The sequence below is a fragment of the Chiloscyllium plagiosum genome, unplaced genomic scaffold, assembly GCF_037043375.1.
Source record: "Chiloscyllium plagiosum isolate Xiang-an unplaced genomic scaffold, Cpla_swu_hap1 HiC_scaffold_9, whole genome shotgun sequence".
Taxonomy (NCBI): domain Eukaryota; kingdom Metazoa; phylum Chordata; class Chondrichthyes; order Orectolobiformes; family Hemiscylliidae; genus Chiloscyllium; species Chiloscyllium plagiosum.
This window is the reverse complement of record NW_028270147.1, coordinates 90,521,125-90,546,360: the sequence shown is the minus strand read 5'-3', so window position 1 is coordinate 90,546,360 and position 25,236 is coordinate 90,521,125. Positions and strand designations below refer to the sequence as shown.

General features: G+C 40.9%; 1 protein-coding gene across 6 annotated transcripts in view; it reads left to right on the top strand.

Moving 5' to 3' along the window:
* The window catches only part of LOC122554645 (uncharacterized), a 37,375-nt gene that overhangs the window by 9,128 nt on the left and 3,011 nt on the right, over positions 1-25,236 (top strand). For 4 of the 6 annotated variants that reach the window (XM_087990903.1, XM_087990901.1, XM_043699999.2 and 1 more), the window contains exons 3-12: positions 4,882-4,980; positions 8,050-8,163; positions 8,281-8,406; positions 9,366-9,470; positions 10,610-10,708; positions 10,837-10,962; positions 14,446-14,547; positions 15,950-16,048; positions 18,918-19,022; positions 22,326-22,427. In XM_087990903.1, the coding sequence (XP_087847029.1) occupies positions 4,882-4,980; positions 8,050-8,163; positions 8,281-8,406; positions 9,366-9,470; positions 10,610-10,708; positions 10,837-10,962; positions 14,446-14,547; positions 15,950-16,048; positions 18,918-19,022; positions 22,326-22,427 (1,077 nt within the window). The remainder of the gene's footprint in view (positions 1-4,881; positions 4,981-8,049; positions 8,164-8,280; positions 8,407-9,365; positions 9,471-10,609; positions 10,709-10,836; positions 10,963-14,445; positions 14,548-15,949; positions 16,049-18,917; positions 19,023-22,325; positions 22,428-25,236) is intronic. The other 2 variants (XM_087990902.1, XM_087990904.1) reach the window with 2 other exon arrangements.

The following is a 25,236-nucleotide window of genomic DNA, read 5'->3' as shown; positions in this document are numbered from 1 at the left end:
TGTGGACTTCCTCGCTGCCACATCATTTCATGCCTCAAACCGTGCATAAAAGTTGTTCAACTCATCCAGGAGGGAGGCATCACGTGCACAAGTGATGCTGTTCTATAGTTGGTGATGGTCTGGATGCCCTTCCACATGCTCCGCATATCCTGAAAGTGGCTGTGTTTTCTCTGTGCATGTGTATGCTTTGCCTCTTTGATGGTCTGGGTCAGGTTGGCCCTCGCTGTTGTTATGGCCACCTTGTCATCTGCTCTGAAGGTGGAATCTGGGTCCTCAGCAGAGCACACACCTTTGCGGTCATCCACGCCTTTTGGTTGGGGTGAGAAGGGATGGTCTTGGACACAGTGACAGCGTCAATACACTTGCTAATGTAGCAAATCACCAAATGCTGTGTACTCCTCTAAGTTGATGGAATTGCCATCGGTTGTGGCTTCTCTGAACACACGCCAGTCAGTGTGCTCAAAACAGTCTTGAAGAGCAGAAATGGCTCTTGCTAGCCACGTTTTCACATGTTTCCAAACCAATTTGAAGAGGTATCGGCTAAAGGCAGGTACATGGATTCAGGTCACAGATCAGCCATTATCTCATTAAATGGCAGAAGAAGTTTGAGGAACTGAATAACCAATTCCTGTTGCTGTGGTCTGATGTTCTTGCTGTCCTGCCATGTTTGAAGTTCTGTGCACATTTACACCCAGGTACCTCTACTCCTGTGCTACCTTTAGAATTGTACCTCTTATATTTTGTGTCCATGTTCTTGCTACAATAATGCATCAGTTCACACGTCTCTAAATTGAAGCCTATCTGCCACCCATCCACCCACTCCACCAACTTCTTTATGACCTTTTGATATTCTACGCTGTCCTCCTCACAGTTTACAACATTTTGTATAAGCTTCAAACTTTGAGTTTCTTGAACCAGCAGTCCAGCAATAATTCACTCGACTATTACTTCCCCATTTTATTATTTTTTTTTAAATTAGCCTATTTTCCTTAACAACTTATTCAGAATTGTTATTACACACCTCTGGAGTAGGTGGGTCTTGAACCTGAGCTTCCCTGTCCAGGGATAAGGACATTACGACTACACCACAAGAGGGCTGCAAACTTTGAAACTGCCCCCTGCACAGCAAGATCTAGGTCATCAATATATGTCAGGAAAAGCAAGATCTGCAACACCAACCTCCTAGGAAAATCCACTACAAACCTTCTTCCAGACAATATATCACCATTGACCATCACTCAGTTTCTGATGACTTAGCTAGTTTTTCATCCATATTGCTACTGTCCCTTTTATTCCATGAGCTATAATGTTGCATGGCAATGATTTGACCACTGTACACTACCAACAGCATTACCCTGACTGACTGTTACCAGGACCTCATTAAAAGGCTCCAGCAAGTTGGTTCAACATGATTTCCCTTTTGTGTACTGGTTCTTCCAAACCAACACACTATAATCCATGTGGTTGCGAATTCTATCCTACACAATTGTTTCTAGATGCTTTCGCACCATTGCCACAAAACTGGCTGGTCTGTAACTGCTGGGCTTATCCTTAAAACCTTTTCTGAACAAAGTTAAAAATCACACAACACCAGGTTATAGTCCAACAGGTTTAATTGGAAGCACACTAGCTTTCGGAGCGTCGCTCCTTCATCAGGTGATAGTGGAGGGCTCAATCCTAACACACAGAATTTATAGCAAACATTTGTAGTGTGATGTAACTGAAATTATACATTGAAAAATTGATTGTCTGTTAAGTCTTTCATCTGTTTGAATACCATGAATGTCACTTCTTTCATGTGTAAATCACAAAACCTTTTTTTTAAAAGTTGCATTCTCGGGTTAGCTGTTAACAATGGTGATAGCTCGACAATATGTTGAAGGTGTTAGCCCCCTGTGTTCTCTGTGTATGCCATGATGTTTAGATTGATTCTAATCTAAAAAGTGAGATAACGGAGTTTTACATGAATTCATGCAGTTTTTGAGCAAAGTACAATGTAACCCTGCAAGTACAAATTCACCCCACAAAATATATGTGTGCATGTGGGTCTTTGTCTGTCTGTGTGTGTGTGTTTGTCTGGGTTGGGGGTTGTGAGTGTGAGTATGTGTGTGTGTAGTGAGTGTAGAGTGTCTTAAGTCTGTGAGGATGTGTGTGTGTCTGTAAGGGTGTGTGTGGGTGTCTGTGTGTGTGTCTGTGTATATGTGTGTCTGTGTGTATAGGAGTGCGTGTATGTGTGTGTAGGAGTATCTGTGTGTGTATAGTGCAATGGTGATCATCTGTAATGTAACATGAACCCAAGGTCCCGGTTGAGGCCCTCCCTATGGGTACCGAACTTAACTATCAGCCTCTGCTCGGCCACTTTCCTCTGCTGCCTGTCTCGAAGTCCACCTTGGAGGATGGTCACCCGAAGGTCCGAGGCTGAATGTCCTGGACCACTGAAGTGTTCCCCAACTGGGAGGGAACACTCCTGTCTGTTGATTGTTGTGCGGTGCCCATTCATCCATTGTCGTAGCCTTTGCTCGGTTTCCCCAATGTACCATGCCTCCGGGAATCCTTGCCTGCAACGTATAAGATAGACAACGTTGGCTGAGTCACATGAGTACCTGCCATGTACACGGTGGGAGGTGTTCCCACGCGTAATAGTGGTATCTATGTCCACAATCTGACACGTATTGCAGCGCCTACCGTGACACACTCACTACACACACACATACACTTTCTCACACTCTCAACCCCCAACCCATACAGACAGACACACACAAAGACCCACATGCACACATATATTTTGTGGGGTGAATTTGTACTTTCAGGGTTACATTGTACTTTGCTCAAAAACTACATGAATTCATGTAAAACTCTGTTATCTCACTTTTTAGACTGGAATCAATCTAAACATCATGGCATAGACAGAGAACACAGGGGGGCCAACACCTTCAACATATTGTCTAGCTATCACCATTGTTAACAGCTAACCTGAGAATGCAACTTTTTAAAAAAAAAGGGTTTTGTGATTTACACATGAAAGAAGTGAACCTATCATGGTATTCAAAGAGATGAAAGACTTAACAGACACTCAATTTTTCAATGTATAATTTCTGTTACATCACACTGTAAATGTTTGCTATAAATTCTGTGTTAGGATTGAGCCCTCCACTATCACCTGATGAAGGAGCGATGCTCCGAAAGCTAGTGTGCTTCCAATTAAACCTATTGGACTATAACCTGGTGTTGTGTGATTTTTAACTTTGTACACCCCAGTCCAACACCGGCATGTCCAAATCTTTCTGAACAAGGGTGTGATGTTTGTAATTGTCCATTCTTCTGGCACCATGCCTGAATCTAGGGAAGACTGAAAAATTATGGCCAGTGCACTGGCAATTTCCATCCAAATGTCATACACTATTTTTGGATATACTTCTTATGGTCTTATCTGGTCCCTGTATCTTATAAATCTTCAGTAGCACTGTCTATTCACCACTTCTTATCAATTTTGAACCCTTCCCGTGACAGAGTTCCCTCTTCTGTCACTATGACCTGGGTAGCATCTACCTCCTTGGTAAATGTAGATTAGTGAGTATGAGGAAAAGGAGTGAGCAGACAGTATTGAGAAACTTCAGTCTCAATACTTGTTGGAATCAGAAGTCTTACAAGATAAAAGTAGAAATTGCTGGAAAAGCTCAGTAGGTCTGGGAACATCTGTGGAAAAAAAAATCAAAGTTAATGTTTCGGGTGGAGATATCAGTCCTCAGAGATTTTACATGGTCACATGTTATGATCACATTCTGACTTTGTTATTTCAGGATCTCTGGGTACTTAAGATGCTTGCAATAGATTTATGTTCTGTTGAATGATGAGTCCAATTCAGGATGTTCATTCGGAAAATCTTGCATGGTGGCTCAGGGGTTAGCACTGCTGCCTCACAGCTATGGAGAGCCTGGGTCAATTCCAACCTTGGGCAACTGTATGTGTGGATTTGCACGTTCTCCCTGTTCTGTGTGGATTTCTGTAGGGTGCTCTGGTTTCCTCCCACAGTCCGAAGATGTGCAGTTTAGGTGGATTGACTGCTAAATTGTCCTTAGTGTCCCGGGATGTGCAGGTTAGTGGATTAGCTATGGTAAATGTGGGGATAGGACAGGGGAATGGGATGCTCTTCAGAGGATCAATGCAGATTTAATGGGCCAAATGGTGGCTTTCTGCACTGTAGAGGTTCTGTTCTGTATTTTGTTTAGCTATACAATACAATCATCATGTTATGAGATTGTGAGAAGCCAGTTGTTCTGAAGTCTCGGTCATCTTCCAAAAAAAATTAATTAAAGATGTAAGAGTGCAGCAATTGCTACCTGACCTGTTTGTTTTTTTTTTGCTAACGTTGCTGCTGTATGTATGGTTCACAACTTAACTTGCTGGGAAATGTTGGATATTGACTGGTTGGTACAGCACTCCAAACCATCACTCAATTAATACTTTCAAGTCTGTTGTTGCAGCTCAACACACATTGGCATTGTTGAAATATTCTATCCCTCTCACATTAAAAGCATTGTTCCCTACAGGATAATTACTGAGAGACTGAACGTGTTTGCCGAGCTCATGGTGATCAGAACCTTACATGCTATTATCAGAACCACTCTTTGATCACAGTCTGTAGACACTTCCTGCAATACATTAGATGGTATTAGATGGACCATCCATCAGATTTGATTCCAATCTGTCATCTTTCTTTCCAAGACTTATTTTGTAATTATGGATGCAAAGTGTTTTGTGATTCAGAAAAAAAGTTTTTTATGATTGAGTCTTTAAGTTTTAATAAGATTTTGACTAATTTCTGATGAGATACTTTTGCTTGGTCTGAATGCTGACTGTTGCTCACTCCATCACTTTTAGTTGTCTCAGAACACAGACCTGAACAGAGATCTCAGGGGCACAATGGTGATGAGAACAACCTGCAGCAGAAGACCAAGTTGGATAGTCAATGTGACAGTGGTGAGGAAAAGCAAGTTGAAAATGCAGAGAAAATGCTGGTGATGTTTTTGACAAACAAATTTCTGATTCCAACAGTGTGGATATGACATTTAGGTTGCACTCAACTTTGGGCATAGCAGTCAGATACACATGATACATTCTCTATTTCTTCACCAGATGCCATGGACTCTGCCCAGAAGAATAAGGGCACAGAATGTACTATTGTGACATTTGTGTGTGTTCTTAAAAATTTAATAAGTACTCCTTTAGTATTATTAAATTTCTTTTAGTACTCTTTGCTTGTCTTGATTAAGTCCAGAGTATTCTATGCTCTCTCTACCTGTCCTGTCAATGTTCAATGATCTGTGTCCATAGTTCCCTCTTCTGTCAGCATGGACTGGGTGACATCCAACTCCTTGGTAAAGACAAATAGCAAAGTATTCATTTAATACCTCAGCCACACCCCTTGCCTCTGTGTAAAGTTCCATTTTTGATTTGAATTGGCCCTACTCCACATTTTAATACTCTTTTACTAATTAAGTGCTAATAGAACCATTTCGGATTATCCTAGAATTTTCTCATTATTCCTCTTTGCTTTTTTAATACTCTTGTTCACTCCCCTCTGAATTTTTTTAAATTTATTTTTGTTGTCAACTGCATTTTATAAATGATACCTGTCATAGGCACACTTTATCTTCTTTCTCTTAATTTCTATCTCCTCTGTTATCCAGGAAATTCTGGAATTGTTTTTGTCTTTCCCTTTGCATTTGAAGGATCATGCCCTGATTGTTATTTGAACCATCTCCTCTTAAGACGTAGTTTATTTTTGAAGTCCATGTATTCACCTCTTACCTTTTGTTCCAGTCTATCTGGCCCAGTCTATTTGCTAGGTTGAAATCAGCTCTCCACAATCAATTCTTCTTACTTTGGATTGATCATTGCTATTCTGCTCCATCATGCTGAACCTTATGGTACAATGATTACTGTCTCCTAAATGCTGTCCCTACTGACATTTTATGCACTTAGTCCATCTCATTTGTGACAACCACATCCAACAGTGAATCTCAACTTTTTTGACAGCGTACCGTTGTAGGGAATTCTCAAGAACACAATCTAGGAAGGCTTGCCACTTGCTACTCCTTACATTACTAATATACTACAAGTCTATGTTTGGGTAATTGACATTCCTCATTTTAACGAGTTTATAATGTTGGCATCTCTCTGATTTCCCTCCATATTTGTTTCTGTACATCCTTCCCACTGGTTGGTGGTCAATAAATTCCATTAAACAATTTAGTTGCATCCTTTTTGCTCCTTAACTTTAATCAAATTGATTTCATCGGTGAACCCTTTGGGACTTACTACTTACTTACAGTGTGGAAACAGGCCCTTTGGCCCAACAACCGACCCTCCGAAGAGCAACCCACCCAGACCCATTCCCCTACATTTACCCCTTCACCTAACACTATGGGCAATTTACCATGGCCAATCCACCTAACCTGCACATTTTTGGACTGTGGGAGGAAACCGGAGCACCCGGAGGAAACCCACGCAGACAGGGGGAGAATGTGCAAACTCCACACAGACAGTTGCCTGAGGCGGGAAATGAACCCGGGTCTCTGGCACTGTGAGGTAGCAATGCTAACCACTGTGCCATGACATCTGCAATGATTTCCTTAATCATTTCTACAAACCCTCTTCCTTTCCTTCATTTTCCAGGCACCTTGTACTCAGAATATTTAACACCCAGTGCTACCCTTCTTTAAAGCAGGTCTCTGTTTTTGCCACAACATACTTCTACATGTCAACTTGTGCCTCTAACTTCCCAGTCTTTTTAATTATACTCCATGCAATGACGTACATGCACAGGAATGCTGATGAAGACTTTATTACTTTCTCCCTTACTACAACTTTACCTATTAAATGACTCTGTCAGTGTTGTCTGTCTTTCCAAGTATATTGTGTTCTCTGGTATTGTCCTCTGTATTCTCTCTCAGTTCACAGACCCTTGGCACATAAGTTCAAAGCCCTGCCAATAGGACGAGCAAAAGGTCCCACAAGGACCTCAGTCTCACCTCTGTTGAGCTGCAAAGCATCCTGCTCCTACAGGTACCATCTTCCTCAAAGGCTGTCACAATATCCAAGGAATTTAAATCCTTCAGACCTGGACCATGTTTCCACCCATACAATCATCTGCCTTATTCTTATATTTCTGTTCTCATTTGCACATGGCAAGGGGATTGGGGGTAATCGGGAGAAGGCATCATTTGAAGTCCTGCTCGGTAATTTTCTACCTAATTGCTAAAATCTGATTGCAGGATCACAATCTCTTCCTGCATAGGTCACTGGTGCCATTATGGAACGTTACCTTTGGATGTTCATCCTCTCCCAGAAAATGCTTGAAGCCACTCAATGACATTCTTGACCTTGGAGACATTACATGGGCTTAGTGGTTAGCACTGCTGCCTCGCAGCACCAGGGACTGGGTTTGATTCCAGCCTCAGGCGACTGTCTGCGTGGAGTTTGCACATTCTCCCCATGTCAGCATGGGTTTCCTCTTACAGTCCAAAGATGTACAAGTCAGGTGAATTGGCCATGCTAAATTGCCCATAGTGATAAGTGCATTAGTAGAGAGTCGGGGAATGGGTTACTCTTCGGAGGGTTGGTGAGGACTTGTTGGGCCAAAGGGCCTGTTTCCATACTGTCAGGATTCTAATCTAATCAAATCCTTGGGTTTTATATACATCTACAATAGTGTCTGTCTGTCCCTAACTAATGCCAAATGACATTGCAATTTGTGTCTTCTTTCTGGTGTCACATACATGACTGTGACTGCAGTCTTTTGAAGAGCCATGCCTTTACCAGCTTACAAAACAGAAAACCCCAGAGGACTGCTGCTGACGGATTGCATTCCAATCTGTCATCTCCCTTTTCCAGAACCTATATTGTGATTATTGGTGCAGATGTTCTCAGTTTGAGAATAAAAGATTTTACTGTACAGAGTCTGATTTTTTATGAGATTTGGCAAATTTCTGATGATATTCTTTGCTTGGTCTGAATGCGTATTGTTCTTCACTCCATCACTCTTAGTTGTCTCGGAACACAGACATGAACAGAGATCTCAGGGGCAGGAAGGTGATGAGGACAACCTGCAGCGGCAGGCCAAGTTGGATAATCAAAGCATCACTGGTGAGGAAATGCAAGGTAAAAATGTAGAGTAAATGCTGGTGATGTTTTTACGAAATAATTCCTGTGTCATTTAGGCATTCAACTTTAGGCACAGCAGTCAGACACACGGTGAACTCTCTGTTCCTTCACCAGATGCCATGGACTCTGCCCAGCTGCAGAAGGAGGGCACGGAATGTACTCTGAGACATTTGCAGTCTCCAATATGCAGACAGGATGAACAATTAAATGAGGAAGAAGAGGAAAATCATGTCGAAAATAGTGAGTCCATGCAGATTAGTGTTTGAGTGATATCCATTATTTTGTATTGGAGGTTGAAGGTCATTTAGATTCCCTTTTTGCTTGAGGAGTCTCTGTACACACACTGTTCCTGGTTCACGTATCATTTCCTGTTCCCAGTATAGGAAGGCAAGGACAGCTTATATGGAAATCTCTCCAAATGTCATTCTAAAGCTGACATTTTAGCCGAACAAGCAGTATGCCATTACCTTCTGTTCCAAATCATGCCTGCATCCTCAGGTTACCAAACAAGCAAAGATTTCAGTGGTGTGTGGTTAATACACAAATTTGTTAATAAGTAACATGCAGAAATGTTCTTATGTCACATTGATTTGTAATCTCATTAATATGTTCAGGGATGCGGGTTGGGCAAAATGTGGGGTTGAAAATAACATTGGGAGGCGATACGAATCTAAAAGTGTGGTGGTATGGCAGAAGGTCATCCAAGGATCCTGAGTGGCATTATAACATGGAAAAAACAGATGAAAAATATTCAATACCTCAGCTATTATCCTTGCCTGCATGGATAATTTCCATTGCTTTTTTTCCAAAACAGCCCTAATTCTCCTTTTACTACACTCTTACTATTTGTGTGCCTATCAAAGCCAGTATGGTTATCCTTGAAGTTGGCCACCAATCTTTCTCATCGTGGTGAGAATCTTTAACACTCAGTACCTGCTGTCATCAGAACCACTTTTTGATCACAGCCTGTACACACTTTCAGCGATACATTGTTCGATGGACTGTCTGTCAGATTAGATTCCAATTTGTCATCATTCTTTTCCAGAACCTATTTTGTGATTATGGATGTAAAGTATTCTATGTTTCAAAACTATAAAGAATCTTTAACCTTTTGAGTGTTTGGATAATTTCTGATCAGATACTTTTTGCTTGGTCTAATTGCTGATTGTTCTTCACTACCTCACTTCTGTTTGTCACAGGACTCAGACCTGAACAGAGCTCTGATGTACTCGAAGATAATGAGCCGAACCTACAGCAGCAGGCCAAGTTGGATAATCAAAGTCACATCGATGAGGAAAATCAAGGTTACAGTCATCAGAATATGCAATGGTGTTTTTGAGAAATAATTCCTGTGTTCGACAGTGTGGAATTACATTGATTTTGTTTTTACGCCAAAGCCATCACATATATGTGATACACTCTTTCTGATCCCTCACCTGCCTAGTAGAACACTAAGGGCTTGGAATGTACTCTGATACATTTGTCCATTTAATTTAAAGGTGGACAGTTTGGCGCAAACGTCACTCCTACTGTCGAGCCAGACTCATTTCAACCCCTCACATAACTAAAGAGATGTTCACATTTTCCGAGACAATATTAATCATACAAGTTACAGAACAACCTCGATTATCCAAACGAGATGGGTGGGGAGTATTTTGTTTCGATAGCTGATTGTTCACCTAACATTTTTATGGTACACTTGAGATCTTGTTCTCATAATCCGAAATTTGGATAACCGTTTTTGTTCTTTATCTGAAAGCTTTCAATATGATCCAGTTTAACCACTCGTGATTCATAAAAGGATGCAAATATTATGTTTGGAAGGAGATTGTTTGTCTATATAGGCTCTCTAAATCAGTGTTATGAGTCAGCGTGATTCTTGTGATTTTCATATCCTTGCTCATTGGCTCTATTTAAATAATAATTTAATACCCTCTTCAATGCCTCAATTGTATCTGCCTCCACCACACTTCCACTGCAGAATATTTCCAGTCCCAGACCATCCAGTAAATGCTTTAAGCCAGTCTATGACACCCTTGACCCTGGGAGGCAACATTACATCCTCAAGTCATATCTACATCCACAGAAATGTCTACCTGTTCCCTAACTAATGCCAAATAATATTGCTCTGACTTTTTTCTTCTACCTGGTCTCACATATATGACTGTGATTGCAATCTTTTGAAGAGCCATGCCTTTACCAGCTTCCAAACCAGGAAACCAATTTGTGGGCTGGATGCCAGAGGACTGTTGCTGTCAAGTTGCATTCCAATCTGTCATCTGTCTTTTCCAGAACTTATCTTGTGATTATTGGTGCAAAGTATTCTCTGTTTCTGAATAATAGCTTTTACTACGAAGAGTCTTTGTTTTTTTATGATATTTTGGCTAATTTCTGATGGTATTTTTTGCTGAATGTTGATTGTTGTTTATTCCATCTCTTTTAGTTGTCTCAGAACACAGACCTGAACAGAGATCTCAGGGGCAGGATGGTGATGAGAACAACCTGCAGCAGAAGACCAAGTTGGATAGTCAATGTGACAGTGGTGAGGAAAAGCAAGTTAAAAATGCACAGAAAATGCTGGTGATGTTTTTGAGAAGTAATTTCTGTAACTAACATTTAGACATTTAACTTAGACACAGCAGTCAGGTAGACTCTCTGTTCCTTCACCAGATGCTATGGACTCTGCCCAGCAGAAGAAAGAGGGTGCGCAATGTACTCTGAGACATTTGCAATCTCCAACGTGGAGACAGGACAGACAATTACATGAGGAAGAAGAGAAAAATCAAGTTGAAAATAGTGAGTCCGTGCAGATTAGTGTTTGAGCAATATTCATTATTTTGTACAAGAAATTGAAGGTCATTAAGATTCACATTTTGCCTGCGGTGTCTTCTGTGCATACTTTGTTCTGGATACAGGAACAATTTTATATCGTGAGTCCACATATGTTTCTTTTGCAAACAGTTTAAATCTGTTCCCTCTTGTTCTTGATGCTTTTACAAGCCTGGACACTTCCTCCCTGTCCACTTATAATTTTGAAGACTGGATCAGATCGCCTGTTAACTTTCTCCTCTCCAAGATTCTCCAATCTATCCTCATAATTGGATTCACTCATTCTTGGAACTGCTGTTATAAACCTCATTGCAAAAGCAATCACATCCATCGTACAGTTTGGTACCAGGAAGGTAACATATACTCCAGCTGAGGTCTATCAAATGTCTTATACAAGTTCAACATGACAGCCTTGCTTTTGTACTTTATGCCCTTGTAAATTAAGTCCAGAATATTCCTGTACTTTCCAAACTGCTCTCTCCTCCTGTTCTACCACTTGCAATTATCTCTGTTGATATGCACCCAGGTAACTCTGCTCCTGCACCTCCTTTAGAATTTTACCTCTTCAAAATTGTAATTTTATGTCATGAGTCCATGTTCTTGCTCAAACTTCTGCACATTGTACTTCACCTGCTACCTTTCCATCCGCTCCACTAACTTGTTGCTGTCCTTTCTGATATTGTAGACAGTCTTCCTAATGGTTTACAATGCTTCCAAGTTTCGTATTACCTGCAAACTTTGAAATTGCTCCTTGTACAGAAAGATCTAGGTCTTTAATATCTATCAAGAAAGGTAACATGGGTAAACTCCAGTACACCCCTTCTTCCAGCTTAAGAAACTTCCACTGACCATTACTCTTTGTTTCTTATTCCTCAGACAACTTTTGAATCTATTGTGCCCTTTATTCCATAATAGTTTCTGGCAAGACCTTTGCCTGGCACTGATTCAAACACCCTCATGAAAGACCATTGACACCACCTCGACAGCATTACCCAAATTGACTGTTTCTGGGACCTCTTGAACAGGCTCCAGCAAGTTAGTTAAATAAGATTTCCCCTTTAGAAATCTATGCTGCTCTTCTTTATCAACCTATGATATTCCATGTGTCTGCTAATTCTACGCTGAATAATTGTTTCAAAGTTCTTCCCCAGGTTTGCAACTAAACTGGCTGGTCGATAATCACTGGGCTTAACCGTTTTTTGAGCAATAATCCAGTCTTCTGCTACCTCCCCTGAGTTGAGGGAAGACTGAATAATTATGGCCGGTGCCCAGCAATTTCCATTCACACCTCCTTAAATATACTTGGAGGTGTTTCCTATGATGGTATGATCTTATCTGGTCTTGTGAACTTTAAGCATCAATGTTCTATTCTTTCTCCTTATCAATTTTGAATCCTTCCTGTGACAGAGTTACGTGGTATTATTTTAAGTATTCGCTTAATACTTCCAACCATGTCCCTTGTTTCATTTATAAATTCCCCTTTTCCTTCCAAATGAGCCCAACTCATCCTTTTACCATGCTTTCACTATTTGTATGTTTGAAGAAGCCTTTAGGGTTACTGTTGAAATTGGCTGCCGGTCTTTTCCCATTATTCGCCTTTTGCTTTTCTAATATTCTTGCTCAACTCTTCTCTGAACATTTTGTATTCTTTTTGGTTCTTAATTGCACTTTCAAACCTGACACCTGTCATAAGCGCTTAATTTGTACCTTCTTTGTCATCAAGAAGTTCTGGATTTTTGTTTGTCATGTCTTTGCCTTTTGAGGGAATGTGCTTTGATTGTATCTGAACCATCTCATCTTTTTAAGGTAGCAAGTCCATTGTTTCCTCCCAATCTTTCATTCGAATCTATCTGGCCCTCTTCTGTTTTGCCCCATCGAAGTCACCTCTCCGTTGATACGATTCTTCTTACTTTAGATCAATCATTGTCATCCTCCACTGTGCTGAACCTTACAATACAATAAACACTGTTTTCCAAACTGATCCAGTTGGCTGCTTCATTTCTGAGGACCATGTCCAACATTGTTTCCTACTTTTTGGACTGCACGCATGCTGTATTGGAAATTCTTCTGGCCATGATCTAGGATGCTTACCACTTGATTCCACTTACATTAGCAGTTTATATTTGGTTAATTAAAGTTCCACATTATAATTCATATATAATGATGGCCTCTCATTGTGAATTTCCTGCAGATTTGTTCCTCTGCATCCTTTTCAAGGTGGTGGTCCATACATTCCTGAAGAAGGGCTCATGCCCGAAACGTCGATTCTCCTGCTCCTTGGATGCTGCGCTTTTCCAGCAACACATTTTCAGCTCTGATCTCCAGCATCTGCAGTCCTCACTTTCTCCTCGTCCATACATTATACCCAGCATTATAGTTTTTGTTCCTTAACTCCAAATTGGTTCTGTCAGTGAACACTTTGGGACATCTCTCTTTCTCCAGCATTGCAATGATCTCCTCAACCAATTCTGCCAGCCCTGCCCCCTTCCTTTCTTTTCCATATTTTCCAGACACACACTACTCAGGGATACTGAACATCCTATCCTACCTTACCTTCAGCCAGGTTTCAGTTTTGCACATTTTTGCCAGGTTAGTTTAAAGACCTCCCAAAACCATTAGCAAAACATTTGCAAGGACCTCAGGTCAAGGACTGCAACCCATCTGGCTCTTTCAGGTACTATCTTCTGCAGAGCCGATCCCAATGTGCCAGGAATTTAAATCCCTTGATCCTGCACTCTCTATCCACTGATACATTTTTCTGTCTTATCCTCATATTTCATATCTCATATATACTCTCTTGCACCTGGCACTGGGAATAATTTGAGGTGCTTTTCAACCAGTAACCTAAATTCTGATTGCAGGACCACACTCGCTTCCTGTCCAGGTCAATTATACTATTGTCGACCATGACTTCTGGCTGTTCATCCTATCCATACAGAATGCCTTACAGCTGTGCTGTGACATCCTTGATCCTTGACTAACCCCGATTACTATTGTTCTTTCTTACTTCTTCCTTGTGGTGCCACAAAAATGACAGTGACTGCAGTCCACATTGAAGAAGCATAACCTCATCAGCTTCCAAAATGAAAAACCAGGAAGGCTTCAGTGGGCCTCTTGTTAATCTGCCTGTTTTTTTTTTGAACTGCCCAGCATTCACCCACTCCCTTTCAGCCTCCAGGCCCTTGAAGTGCATTGTGACCATCTCTCTGATTGACTGATTGTTTTTAATGTTCACCCTCATAAATGTGCTACATTAACTCCAGCTGCTTGAACTCAGATACCCTTCTTATATCTTTCTTTGCAGAGCTTTCTATCTTTTGGCAGCAATAATCTAATTTGCAATTGTTTGCTACCTACAGGTTTAAAGACAACGATTTCTGATGTCAGAATGTCTTTGTTTGGAATGATTCGTTATAACAGCATGTCTCCTTTTTCTCTTGTGATGCACAGATGAACCATGCAAGGGGATGTCAGCATCAAATGTGCAATCTCCAAGGTCCATTCAGGATGCACAATTACATCAGGATGGAGAGAAAAATAGAGTTGAAAATGGTGAGACAATGCAGATTAGTGTTTGAGCAATATCCATTGTCTTGGACTAGAGTTTGTAGGTCATTTACATTCAAATTTTATCTGAGGTTTATCCTGTACTCATTTTCGTGTTGGTACACGTGCCATTTCCTTTACCCTTCAGAAGGTAGAGACATAATCTACTTGGAAACCTTTGCAAATGTCAATGGAAAGCTGATGTTTTAGCCGAGCAGGCAGCAAGTCGCTACCTCTGTTCCACATCATCCAGCATCCCCAGACTACCAGACAGATAGATGAAGATTTTAGTGGTGTGTGGGTTGATGCACAAAATGCTCTTGAGCCATGTTGATTTGGTATAATCTAATGAATACATTCAGGGCTGCAGGTGTGACAAATGTGGGGTTGAAAATAACATTAGGATGCGATAAAAATATAAAAGTGACGTGGTGTGGCAGCATTTATCCAAGAATCCTGTACTTCACGAGAACATGGGATGATACAGGAAATGGTGGAACTGCAGAATCTACCTACATAGAATTCAGATAACAGCAGACAACTATAGTTATGCTGGAAGTTTAATGTAGCCTGGCGAGTTAGAGTAAAGGAAGTTAGCAGACTATCCTCTCAAAACTTCAATCTCAATATTGGCACCACCAGTTTTACAAGGTCTTGAGGCTACAATCATATTTGGGCTTTGCTGTTCCAGGATCGTTGGATACGTATGACAGTGGTGACAATTTTTTGTTCTGTTGAATGATAAATTCGATATATCAAGGTTCAGTCTGAAAATCTTAGCTGATCCAATGCAATCATCGCATTACAAAATTATGGGCACCCACTTATTCTGAACTCTGAGCAAGTCTTCTTCCATAACAAATATTTAAAAGGTCTGAACGTTTAGCAACTACTAACTGACTTGTTTTTGGTCCAACTTAACTTGCTGGGAAAAACTTAGTGTTGACTGGTTGGTACAGCATTCCAAACCATCACTTCTTCTGTTAATATTTTCAAGTCTGTTGTTGCAGAGGAACATACATTAGCATTGACAGAATATTCTATTCTCCCATTAAAAAGAACATTATTCATGAGGATATTATTTGGAGGTTGTATTCTTTGCCAAACTCCTGCTGATAAGAACTTGCAACTCTCATTACCTACTGTTCTCAAAACCACTTTTTAGTCACAGCCTATAGATGCTCTCTTCAACACAGTATTCAATGCACGATCTGTCAGATTGGATTCCATTCTGTCATCTTTCTTTTCCAGAATTTATTTTGCAGTTATGGATGCAAAGTGTTCTATATTTCAGCAGAAAATTTTATAATGAAGAGTCTTTGATCTTTTATGAGATTTTGCCTAATTTGTGATGAGATCATTTTTGTTTGGTCTGAGTGCTGATTGTTGTTCACTCCATCACTTTTAGTTGTCTCAGAATACAGACCTGAACAGAAATCTCAGGGACAGGATGCTAATGAAAACAACCTGCAGCAGAAGGCCAAGTTGGATAATCAAAGTGACACTGGTGAGGAAAAGCAAGTTAAAAATGCAGAGAAAATGCTGGTGATGTTTTTGAGAAATAATTTCTTATTCCAACAGTGTGGATATGACATTTAGTTTGCATTCATCTTTGGACAAAGCAGTCAGATACACATGATACATTCTCTATTTCATTACCAGATGCCATGCCCAGAAGAGTGAGGGCACAGAATGTTCCCTTGAGACGTTTGTCTATGTTATTAAAAAATTAATAAGTACTACTTTAGTATTATTAAACATTTTTGGTACTCTGTGCCTGTTGATTAAGCCCAGAGTATTCTATGCTCTCTCTACCTGTCCTGTCAATGTTCAATGATCTGTGTCCATAGTTCCCTCTTCTGTCAGCATGGCCTGGGTGACATCAAACTCCTTGGTAAAGACAAATAGCAAAGTATTCATTTAATACCTCAGCCACACCCCTTGCCACTATGTGTAAAGTCCCAATTTTATTAAGAAGTGGCCTTATTCCACTCTATTACTAGTTATCTGCCGATAGAAATATTTAGAATTATCCTAGAATTTGGCTCCCAGCTTTTCCAGTATTTCTTTGTTTTTTTTAATATTCTTGTTCACCTCCTCCCCATGAATGTCCTGAATTTATTTTTTGTTGTCAGTTGCACTTTATAACTGACATCTGTCATACGCACACTTTATCTTCTTTCTCTTAATTTCTATATCCTCTGTTATCCAAATAGTTCTGAAATTTTTTTTTTTCCTCCCTTTGCCTTTGAGGGAACATGCCTTGATTGTATTTGAACCTTCTCCTCTTAAGACGTAGTTTATTTTTGAAGTCCATGTATTCACCTCTTACCTTTTGGCCCAGTCTATCTAGATTACTTTACAGTGTGGAAACAGGCCCTTCGGCCCAACAAGTCCACACCGACCCGCCGAAGCGCACCCACCCAGACCCATTCCCCTACATTTACCCCTGCACCTAACACTACAGGCAATTTAGCGTGGCCAATTCACCTAATCTGCACATTTTTGGAGTGTGGGAGGAAACCGGAGCACCCGGAGGAAACCCACGCAGACATGGGGAGAATGTGCAAACTCCACACAGTCAGTCGCCTGAGGCGGGAATTGAACCCGGGTCTCTGGCGCTGTGAGGCAGCAGTGCTAACCACTGTGTCACCGTGCCGCCCACCTAGCCCAGTCTATTTGCTCCGTTGAAATCAGCTCTCTACAATCAATTCTTCTTACTTTGGATTGATCATTGTTATTCTCCTCTATCATGCTAACCTTCCAGTACAATGATTACTGTCTCCTAAATGCTGCCTCCACTGACGTTTGATGTACTTGGACCATCACAGTTGTGAAAAGCGTGTCCAACAGTGAATCCCAACTTTTTTTGACAGCATACTGCTGTCGAGAATTCTCACAAATACCATCTAGGAAGACTTCCAAATTGCTACTCCTTATATGACTACTATACTACAAGTCTATTTTGGGTAATTGACGTTCCCCATTATACCTAGTCTGTGATGGTGGCATCTCTCTGTGATTTCCCCCTAGATTTGTTTATCTCCATGCTTCCCACTGGTTGCTGGTCAGTAAATTACATTAAACAGTTTAATTACATCCTTTTTGCTCTTTAACCTTAATCAAGTTGATTTAATCAGTGAATCTTCTTTCTCTCGCTCTGCAATGATTTCTTTAACCATTTTACAAACCCTCCTTCTTTCCTTAATTTTCTAGACACCTTGTACACAGGAATATTTAACCTTTTCTTAAAGCAGGGTCTCTGTTTTTGCCACAACATACTTCTACATGATAATTTGCACCTGTAACTCCCCAGTCTTTTTATTATACTCCATGAAATGAAACACTTGCACAGGAACGCTGATCAAGACTTTATTACTTTCTCTTGTACTACGACATCCAATGGTCATGCTTCACAATGGTACCAGTGACCTACGCAGGAAGAGATTGTGATCCTGCAATCAGAATTTAAGTAGCTAAGTAGAACATTACCAAGCAGGACTTCAAATAACGTCTTCTCTCGATTACTCCCGCATGCCTTTTGCAAATTATTACTGAAATGTGAGAATAATACAAATAAATGCATGGGTGGAAATATGGTCCAGGTGCAAGGGCTGCAAATTCCTTCGATTTTTGGAGTGCCTCTGGGGAAGATGGCACCTGTAGAAGCTGGATGCACTGCAGCTAAACAGAGCTGGGACTGAGGTCCTGTTGGAGCCTTGTGCTAATGCTGTTGGCAAAGCTTTAAACTAACATGCAAAGGGTCTGTGAACTGAGAGAGAATATGGAGGAGAATACCAGGGAACACAATATACTTGGAAAGACAGAAAACACTGGCATAGAATAGAGTAAAGTGTCGTAGAATGGCAGTAGGTCATCCGAGGACCCTGAGTGGCATTATAACATGGAAAAAACAGATGAAAAATATTCAATACCTCCGCTATTGTCCTTGCCTGCATGGATAATTTCCATTGCTTTTTTTCCAAAACAGCCCTAATTCTCCTTTTACTGCACTCTTACTATTTGTGTGCCTATCAAAGCCAGTATGGTTACCCTTGAAGTTGGCCACCAATCTTTCTCATCGTGGTGAGAATCTTTAACACTCAGTACCTGCTGTCATCAGAACCACTTTTTGATCACAGCCTGTACACACTTTCAGCGATACATTGTTCGATGGACTGTCTGTCAGATTACATTCCAATTTGTCATCATTCTTTTCCAGAACCTATTTTGTGATTATGGATGTAAAGTATTCTGTGTTTCAAAACTATAAAGAATCTTTAACCTTTTGAGTGATTGGATAATTTCTGATCAGATACTTTTTGCTTGGTCTAATTGCTGATTGTTTTTCACTACCTCACTTCTGTTTGTCACAGGACTCAGACCTGAACAGAGCTCTGAAGCACAAGAGGTTAACGTGTCAAACCTGCAGCAGCAGGCCAAGTTGGATAATCAAAGTCACACTGATGAGGAAAATCAAGGTTACAGTCGTCAGAAAATGCAATGTTTTGGAGAAATAATCCCCATGTTCGATAGTGTTTTTACACAAAAGCAGTCAGATATACGTGGTACACTCTCACTGTTCCCTCAACTGCCCAGTAGAACAATAAGGGCTTTGAATGTACTCTGATACATTTGTCCATTTAATTTAAAGGTGGACAGTTTGGAGGAAACGTCACTCTGCTCTCAGTCCAGACTCACCCCAACCCTTCACATAACTGAAGAGATGTTCACATTTTCTTCACATTTTCTTACTGATCATTCAATTTGACTGAAAACTTTCAATATGGTCCAGTTTAACCACTCATCATGCATAGAAGGATGCAAATATTATGTTTGGAAGGCGACTGTTTAGCCCATCATGTCTGCATAGGCTCTCTAAATCAGTATTATGAGTCAGTGTGATTCTTGAGCTTTTTTGTATCCTTGCTCATTGGTTCTATTTAAATAATCCTTTAATATCCTCTTCGATGTCTCAATTGTAACTGCCTCCACCATACTTCCATTGCAATATATTTCACACCCAAAACATTTAATGTGTGATTATGTTTTTCTCACATCACATTTGTTTCTTTTGCAAAACAATTTAAATCTGTTTTCTCTTGCTCTTGGTGCTTTCACAAGCCTGGACAGTTCCTCCCTGTCCACTTATAATTTTGAAGATTGGATCAGATCTCCTGTTAGCTTTCTCCTCTCCAAGACTCTCCAATCTATCCTCATAATTGGATTCACTCATTCTTGGAACTATTGTTGTACGTCTCAGTGCAAAAGCAATCACACCCTTTGTACAGTTTGGCACTAAGAAGGGTAACATAATACTCAGCTGAGGTCTATCACAAGTTTTACATAAGTTCAGCATGATAGCCTTGCTCTTGTACTTTATGCCCTTGTAAATTAAGCCCAGAATATCCCTGTGCTGCCTAAACTGCCCTCTCCTCCAGTTTTGCTACCTTCAATGATATATACACCCAGGTCGCTCTACTCGTGCACCCCCCCCCCCTTTAGAATTTTACCTCTTCAAAGTTGTAATTTTATATCATCAGTCCATGTTCATGCTACGGCAACACATCAGCTCACACATCTCTACATTGAACTTCACCTGCTACCTATCCACCCACACCACCAACTTGTCTCTGTTCTTTTTGATATTGTACACAGTCTTCCTAATAGTTTACAATGCTTCCAAGTTTTGTATCATCTGCCAACTGTGAAATTCCCACTGGAGTGGGAAACTCTAATACAACCCTTCTTCAAACTTGAGAAACATCCATTCAGCATTACTCTTTGTTTCTTACTGCTCAGGCAGATTTTTTTAATCTAATGTGCCCTTTATCCCATAATCTGTGTTGTCTCTTTCAAGACCGGTGCATGACGCTGTTTCGAATTCTTTCATGAAGGTTCATGAACACCACCTCAACTGTATTACCCTAATTGATTAATTCTGTAACCTATTTAATTGGCTCCAACAAGTTAGTTAAATAAAACTTCCCCTATAGAAATCTGTGTTGGTTCTTCCTTATCAACATCTGAACCTTTTGTATTTTTTTCGGTCCTTAATTGCATTTTCAAATGTGATATCTGTCATAAGCAATTTGATCGTTTTTTTAGCTTGTACCTCCTTTGTCATGAGGAAGTTCTGAATTTTATTTTTTGTCCACTCTTTGCTTTTAGATGGAATATGCTTTGATTGTATCTGAACCATCTCCTCTTTTAAGATAGCTGACTCTGCAACTCCATTTTTTCCTCCCAATCTTTCATTCCATTGTATCTGGCCCACTTCTGTGTTGCCCCATTTAAGTCAGTTCTGCACTGATTTGATCCTTCTTACTCTAGATTGACCATTGTCATTCTCCTCCATCATGCGAAACCTTACAATGATCACTCTTTTCTAAATGATCTCCACTGACACTTGATCCACTTGGACTACCTCATTTCTGTGAATCATGCGTCCTTACTTTTTGAACTGGATCCGTACTGTGTAGGAAATTCTTCTGGACACAATCAAAGATGCTTGCCCTTGATTCCCCTTACATTACCAGACTATATTTGGGGAATTAAAGTTCCACATTACAAATCATCCATAACGATGGCATCTCATGGTGCCTTTCCTGCAGATTTCTTCCTGTGCATCCTTTCCACAAGGTTAGTGGTCTGTAGATTACACTCAGCAGTATAGTTTTTATTCCTTACCTCTAAATTGATTCTGTCAGTGAACATTTTAGGATATCTCTCTTTCTTCAAAATTGCAATAATCTCCTCGACCAATCCTGCCAGCTCTCCTTGCTTCCTTCCCCATATTTTCCAGACATATTATACTCAGAAATAATGAACACCTTATGGTACTGTACCTTCAGCCAGATTTAGGTTTTGCACACTCTTGCCCAACAGCATTAGCAAAATGCCTGCAAGGACCTCAGTCCAAGCTATGTTCAGTTGCAACCCATTCAGTTCATTCAGGTGCCATCTTCCCCAGAGACAATCCCAATGTGCGAGGAATCGAAATCCCTCGATCCTGCACCATCTTTGCACCCACATTTATCTGCCTTAGCCTCATATTTGCACACACCACTGGTAATAATCTGGCAAAGACTTCATTTGAGGTGGTGCTTACTACATTTCCAACCAATGACCTAAATTCTGAGTGCAGGACCACACTCGCTTCCTGCCCAGGTCAATTATACCATTGTAGACCATGGCCTCTGGCTGTTCATCTTTACTCCTAAAGAATGCCATTCAGCAGCGCTGTGACATCCTTGACCATGGGAGGCAACATTATGTCATAGAGTCATGTCTATAATCACATAAACACCTTATCTTGCCAAACCAACCCCAATTACTATTGCTCTTCCCTTCCTCTTCCTCAAGCCACACATAAGATCATGACTGCAGTCCATATTGAAGAACCAACACCCTCATTAGCTTCCAAAATGGAAAACCAATTTGTGAGTAGGATCCAAAGGACTCTTGCTCTATTCTGCCCGTTTCTTTTGTACTGCCTGGCAGTCACACACTTCCTTTCGGCTACCTGGTCCTTGATCTGCGATATGATCACCTCTCTGAACATGCTATCCAACTAATTCTCCATCTCCTGAATATATTACAATAACTCCAGCTGGTGGTCGAGCTCAAAAACCCTTCTTAGTTCTTTCTTTGCAGAGCTTTCTACCTCTTGGAAGCAGTAAAGTTGCAGTTGTTTGTCACCCGCAGGTTGAAAGCGAAGGATATCATATGTCTTTGGTATGATTCTTTCTAACTGCTAATCACCTCTTTCTCTTAATCTGCAGGTGAAACATGTGAGGGGATATTATTATCAAATGTGCAATTTCCAGTGTGCAGACAGGATGGAAAATTACATCATGATGAAGCAAAAACTCACGTTGAAAATGGTAAGGCAATGCAGATTAGTGTTTCAGTAATATTATCCATCATCTTGGACAAGTGATTGGCGATCATTTACATTCAAGTTTTGCCTGAGGTGTCTTATGTATACACTTTGTTCTTGCTGCATGTACAGTTTGCTCTTACCAGTATGAGAAAGCAGAGGCACAATTTACCTAAAAGCCTGTCCAAGTAGAGATTTAAAAAAGACATAAAAGGCAATTTTTTTACGAGGGTGAAATGAACTTCTGAGAAAGTGGTGGATGCAGGTACAATTACAACATTTAAAAGACATTTGGATAGATACGTGAATAGGAAAGGTTTGGAGGAATATGAGCCAGGAGCAGGCAAGTGGGATTATGTACTGCATTGGACCGAAGAATCTGTTTCTATGCAGTATGACTCTAAGTGTCCATCTAAAGCTGCTGTTTTAGCCAAGCAGGTCGTTAGCTGTTACCTCCTGTTCCACGTTATCCCAGCATCCCCAGACTACCAGACAGAAAGACAAAGATTTCATTGGTGACTGAATTGATGCACAAATTTCTTAACAAGATGCATAAAGTGCTCGTGAGGGATGTTCAGGGCTACATGCCAGGCAAAATGTGGGGTTGCACATAGCATTGAGAGGTGATAACAATATAAAAGAGACATGGAGTTGCAGTGTTCATCCAAGAATCCTGTTCAGCACTAAAACATGAAATTATACAGAGAATGGTGTAAATGTTGAATCTCACTGCTTAAAGTTCAAAATACTACAGTCGTCTTGAAAGTGGAATATGGACTAGCGAGTGGGAAAAGGGAATGTGAAGATCATATTAAGAAATTGCAGTCTCAATACTTGGGAAAAGTTGACTATTGATTGATTGTAGAGTAATCCAAAATATCACCTGAATTGACACTTTCAAGTCTGAGAGACATGATGCAGATACGCAGTGAGACAGCAAGATCCAGTTTTATTAGCATCTGTGGTGTAGTAAACCCAATTGCATTTTCAGCCTAAATTATTTTAAAAAATTCATTTGTGGGATGTGGGCAATGCTGGCCGGCCAACATTTATTGCCCATTCCTGGTTGTCCTTAAGAAGATGGTGGTGAGCTGTCATCTTGAACGCTGCACACTAACTCCTGTTACTTTGTCCTGGATGGTGTCAAGCTTCTTGAGTGTTGTTGGAGCTGCAGCCATTCAGGCAAGAGGGAGTATTCCTTAACAGTTCTGACTTGTGCCTTGTAGATGATGGACAGGCTTTGGGAGTTGACTTGTCTTATAACCACTGTGCATACTTGTCAGTCCAAGCCTGGATATTGTCCAGATCTGTTGCATTTGAACAAGAACTGCTTGAGTATCTGAGGAGTCGTGAATGGTGCTGAATATTGTGCAATCATCAGTGAACATCCCCACTTCTGACCTTATGATGGAGGGAAGGTCATTGATGAAGCAGCTAAGTATAACTCCAACCAGTAGAATTTTACCCCAATACCCATTGATTTCAGTTTTGCTTGAGCTCCTTGATGCTACGCTTGGTCGAATGCAGCGTTAATGTTGAGAGCTGTCACTCTCACCTCGCCTCTGGAATTCAGCTCTTTTGTCTATATTTGAACCAAGGCTGTAATAAAGTAAGGAGCTAAATTTGGGTGTCACTGGTTATTGCTGAGCAGGTGCTGCTTGATAGCACTATTGATGAAACCTTCCATCATTTTATTGATAATCGAGAGTAGATTGATAGGACAGTAATTGGCTGGGTTGGATTTGTCCTTTTTATGTACAGGACATACCTGGGCAATTTTCCACACTATCGGGTAGATACCAGTAAAGTAACTGTGCTGGAAGAGCTTGTCTAAGGAAGCGGCAAGTTCTGGAGCACAAGTCTTTCATGCAATTGCCAGAATGTTGTCAGGGCCCAAAGCTTTTGCAATATCCAGTGCGTCCAACCATTTATTGATATCACCATGGAGTGAATCAAATTGGCTGAAGATTGGTATCTGTAATGCTGCGCACCACTGGAGGATGGTGAGATGAATATTTCACTTGTCAGACTTCCAGCTGACGTTTGCAGTGAATGCTTCAGCCTTATCTTTTGCACTGATATGTTAGGCTCTTCCATCATTGAGGCTGGGGATATTTGCAGAGTGTGGTCCTCAGATGAGTTATTTAATTGTGTATTACCATTTTTAAGTGGCTGTGGCAGGAATGCAGAGCTTAGATCTGATCTGTTGGTTGTGGATTGCTTAGCTCTGTGTATCCCTTGCTCTTTAGGCTGTTTGACACACAAGTAGTCCTGTTTGGTAGCTTCACCAGGTTGACCATTTCATTTTAAGGTATGCCTGGTGCTGTTCCTGGCATGCCCACCCGAACTCTCCATTAAACCAAGGTAGATCCTCTGGCTTGATGGAAATGGTTGGGTGGGGGATACGCTGGGCCATGAGGTTACAGATTGTGCTGGAATACAGTTCTACTGTTGATGACCCATAGCATCTCATGATTCCCAGTCTTGAGTTGGTAGATCTGTTCAAGAAAAGTGAGGACTGCAGATGCTGGAGATCAGGGTCAAAAATTGTAGTGCTGGAAAAGCACAGCCAATCAGACAGCATCCGAGTAGCAGGAGAGTTGGCATTTCGAACATAAGTTCTTCATCAGGAATGTGGGTGGGCCCAAGGGGGAGGAGTGGGGCTGGGGGAAAGGTAACTTGGAATGTGATAGGCAGATGAAGGTGGGGGGTGATGGGTCAGAGCAGACAGTGTCTGACCTGTCCATCTTCCTTCTCACCTACTCGCTCCATACTCTGCTCCAACTTATCACCATCACTCCCCACCTTCATCT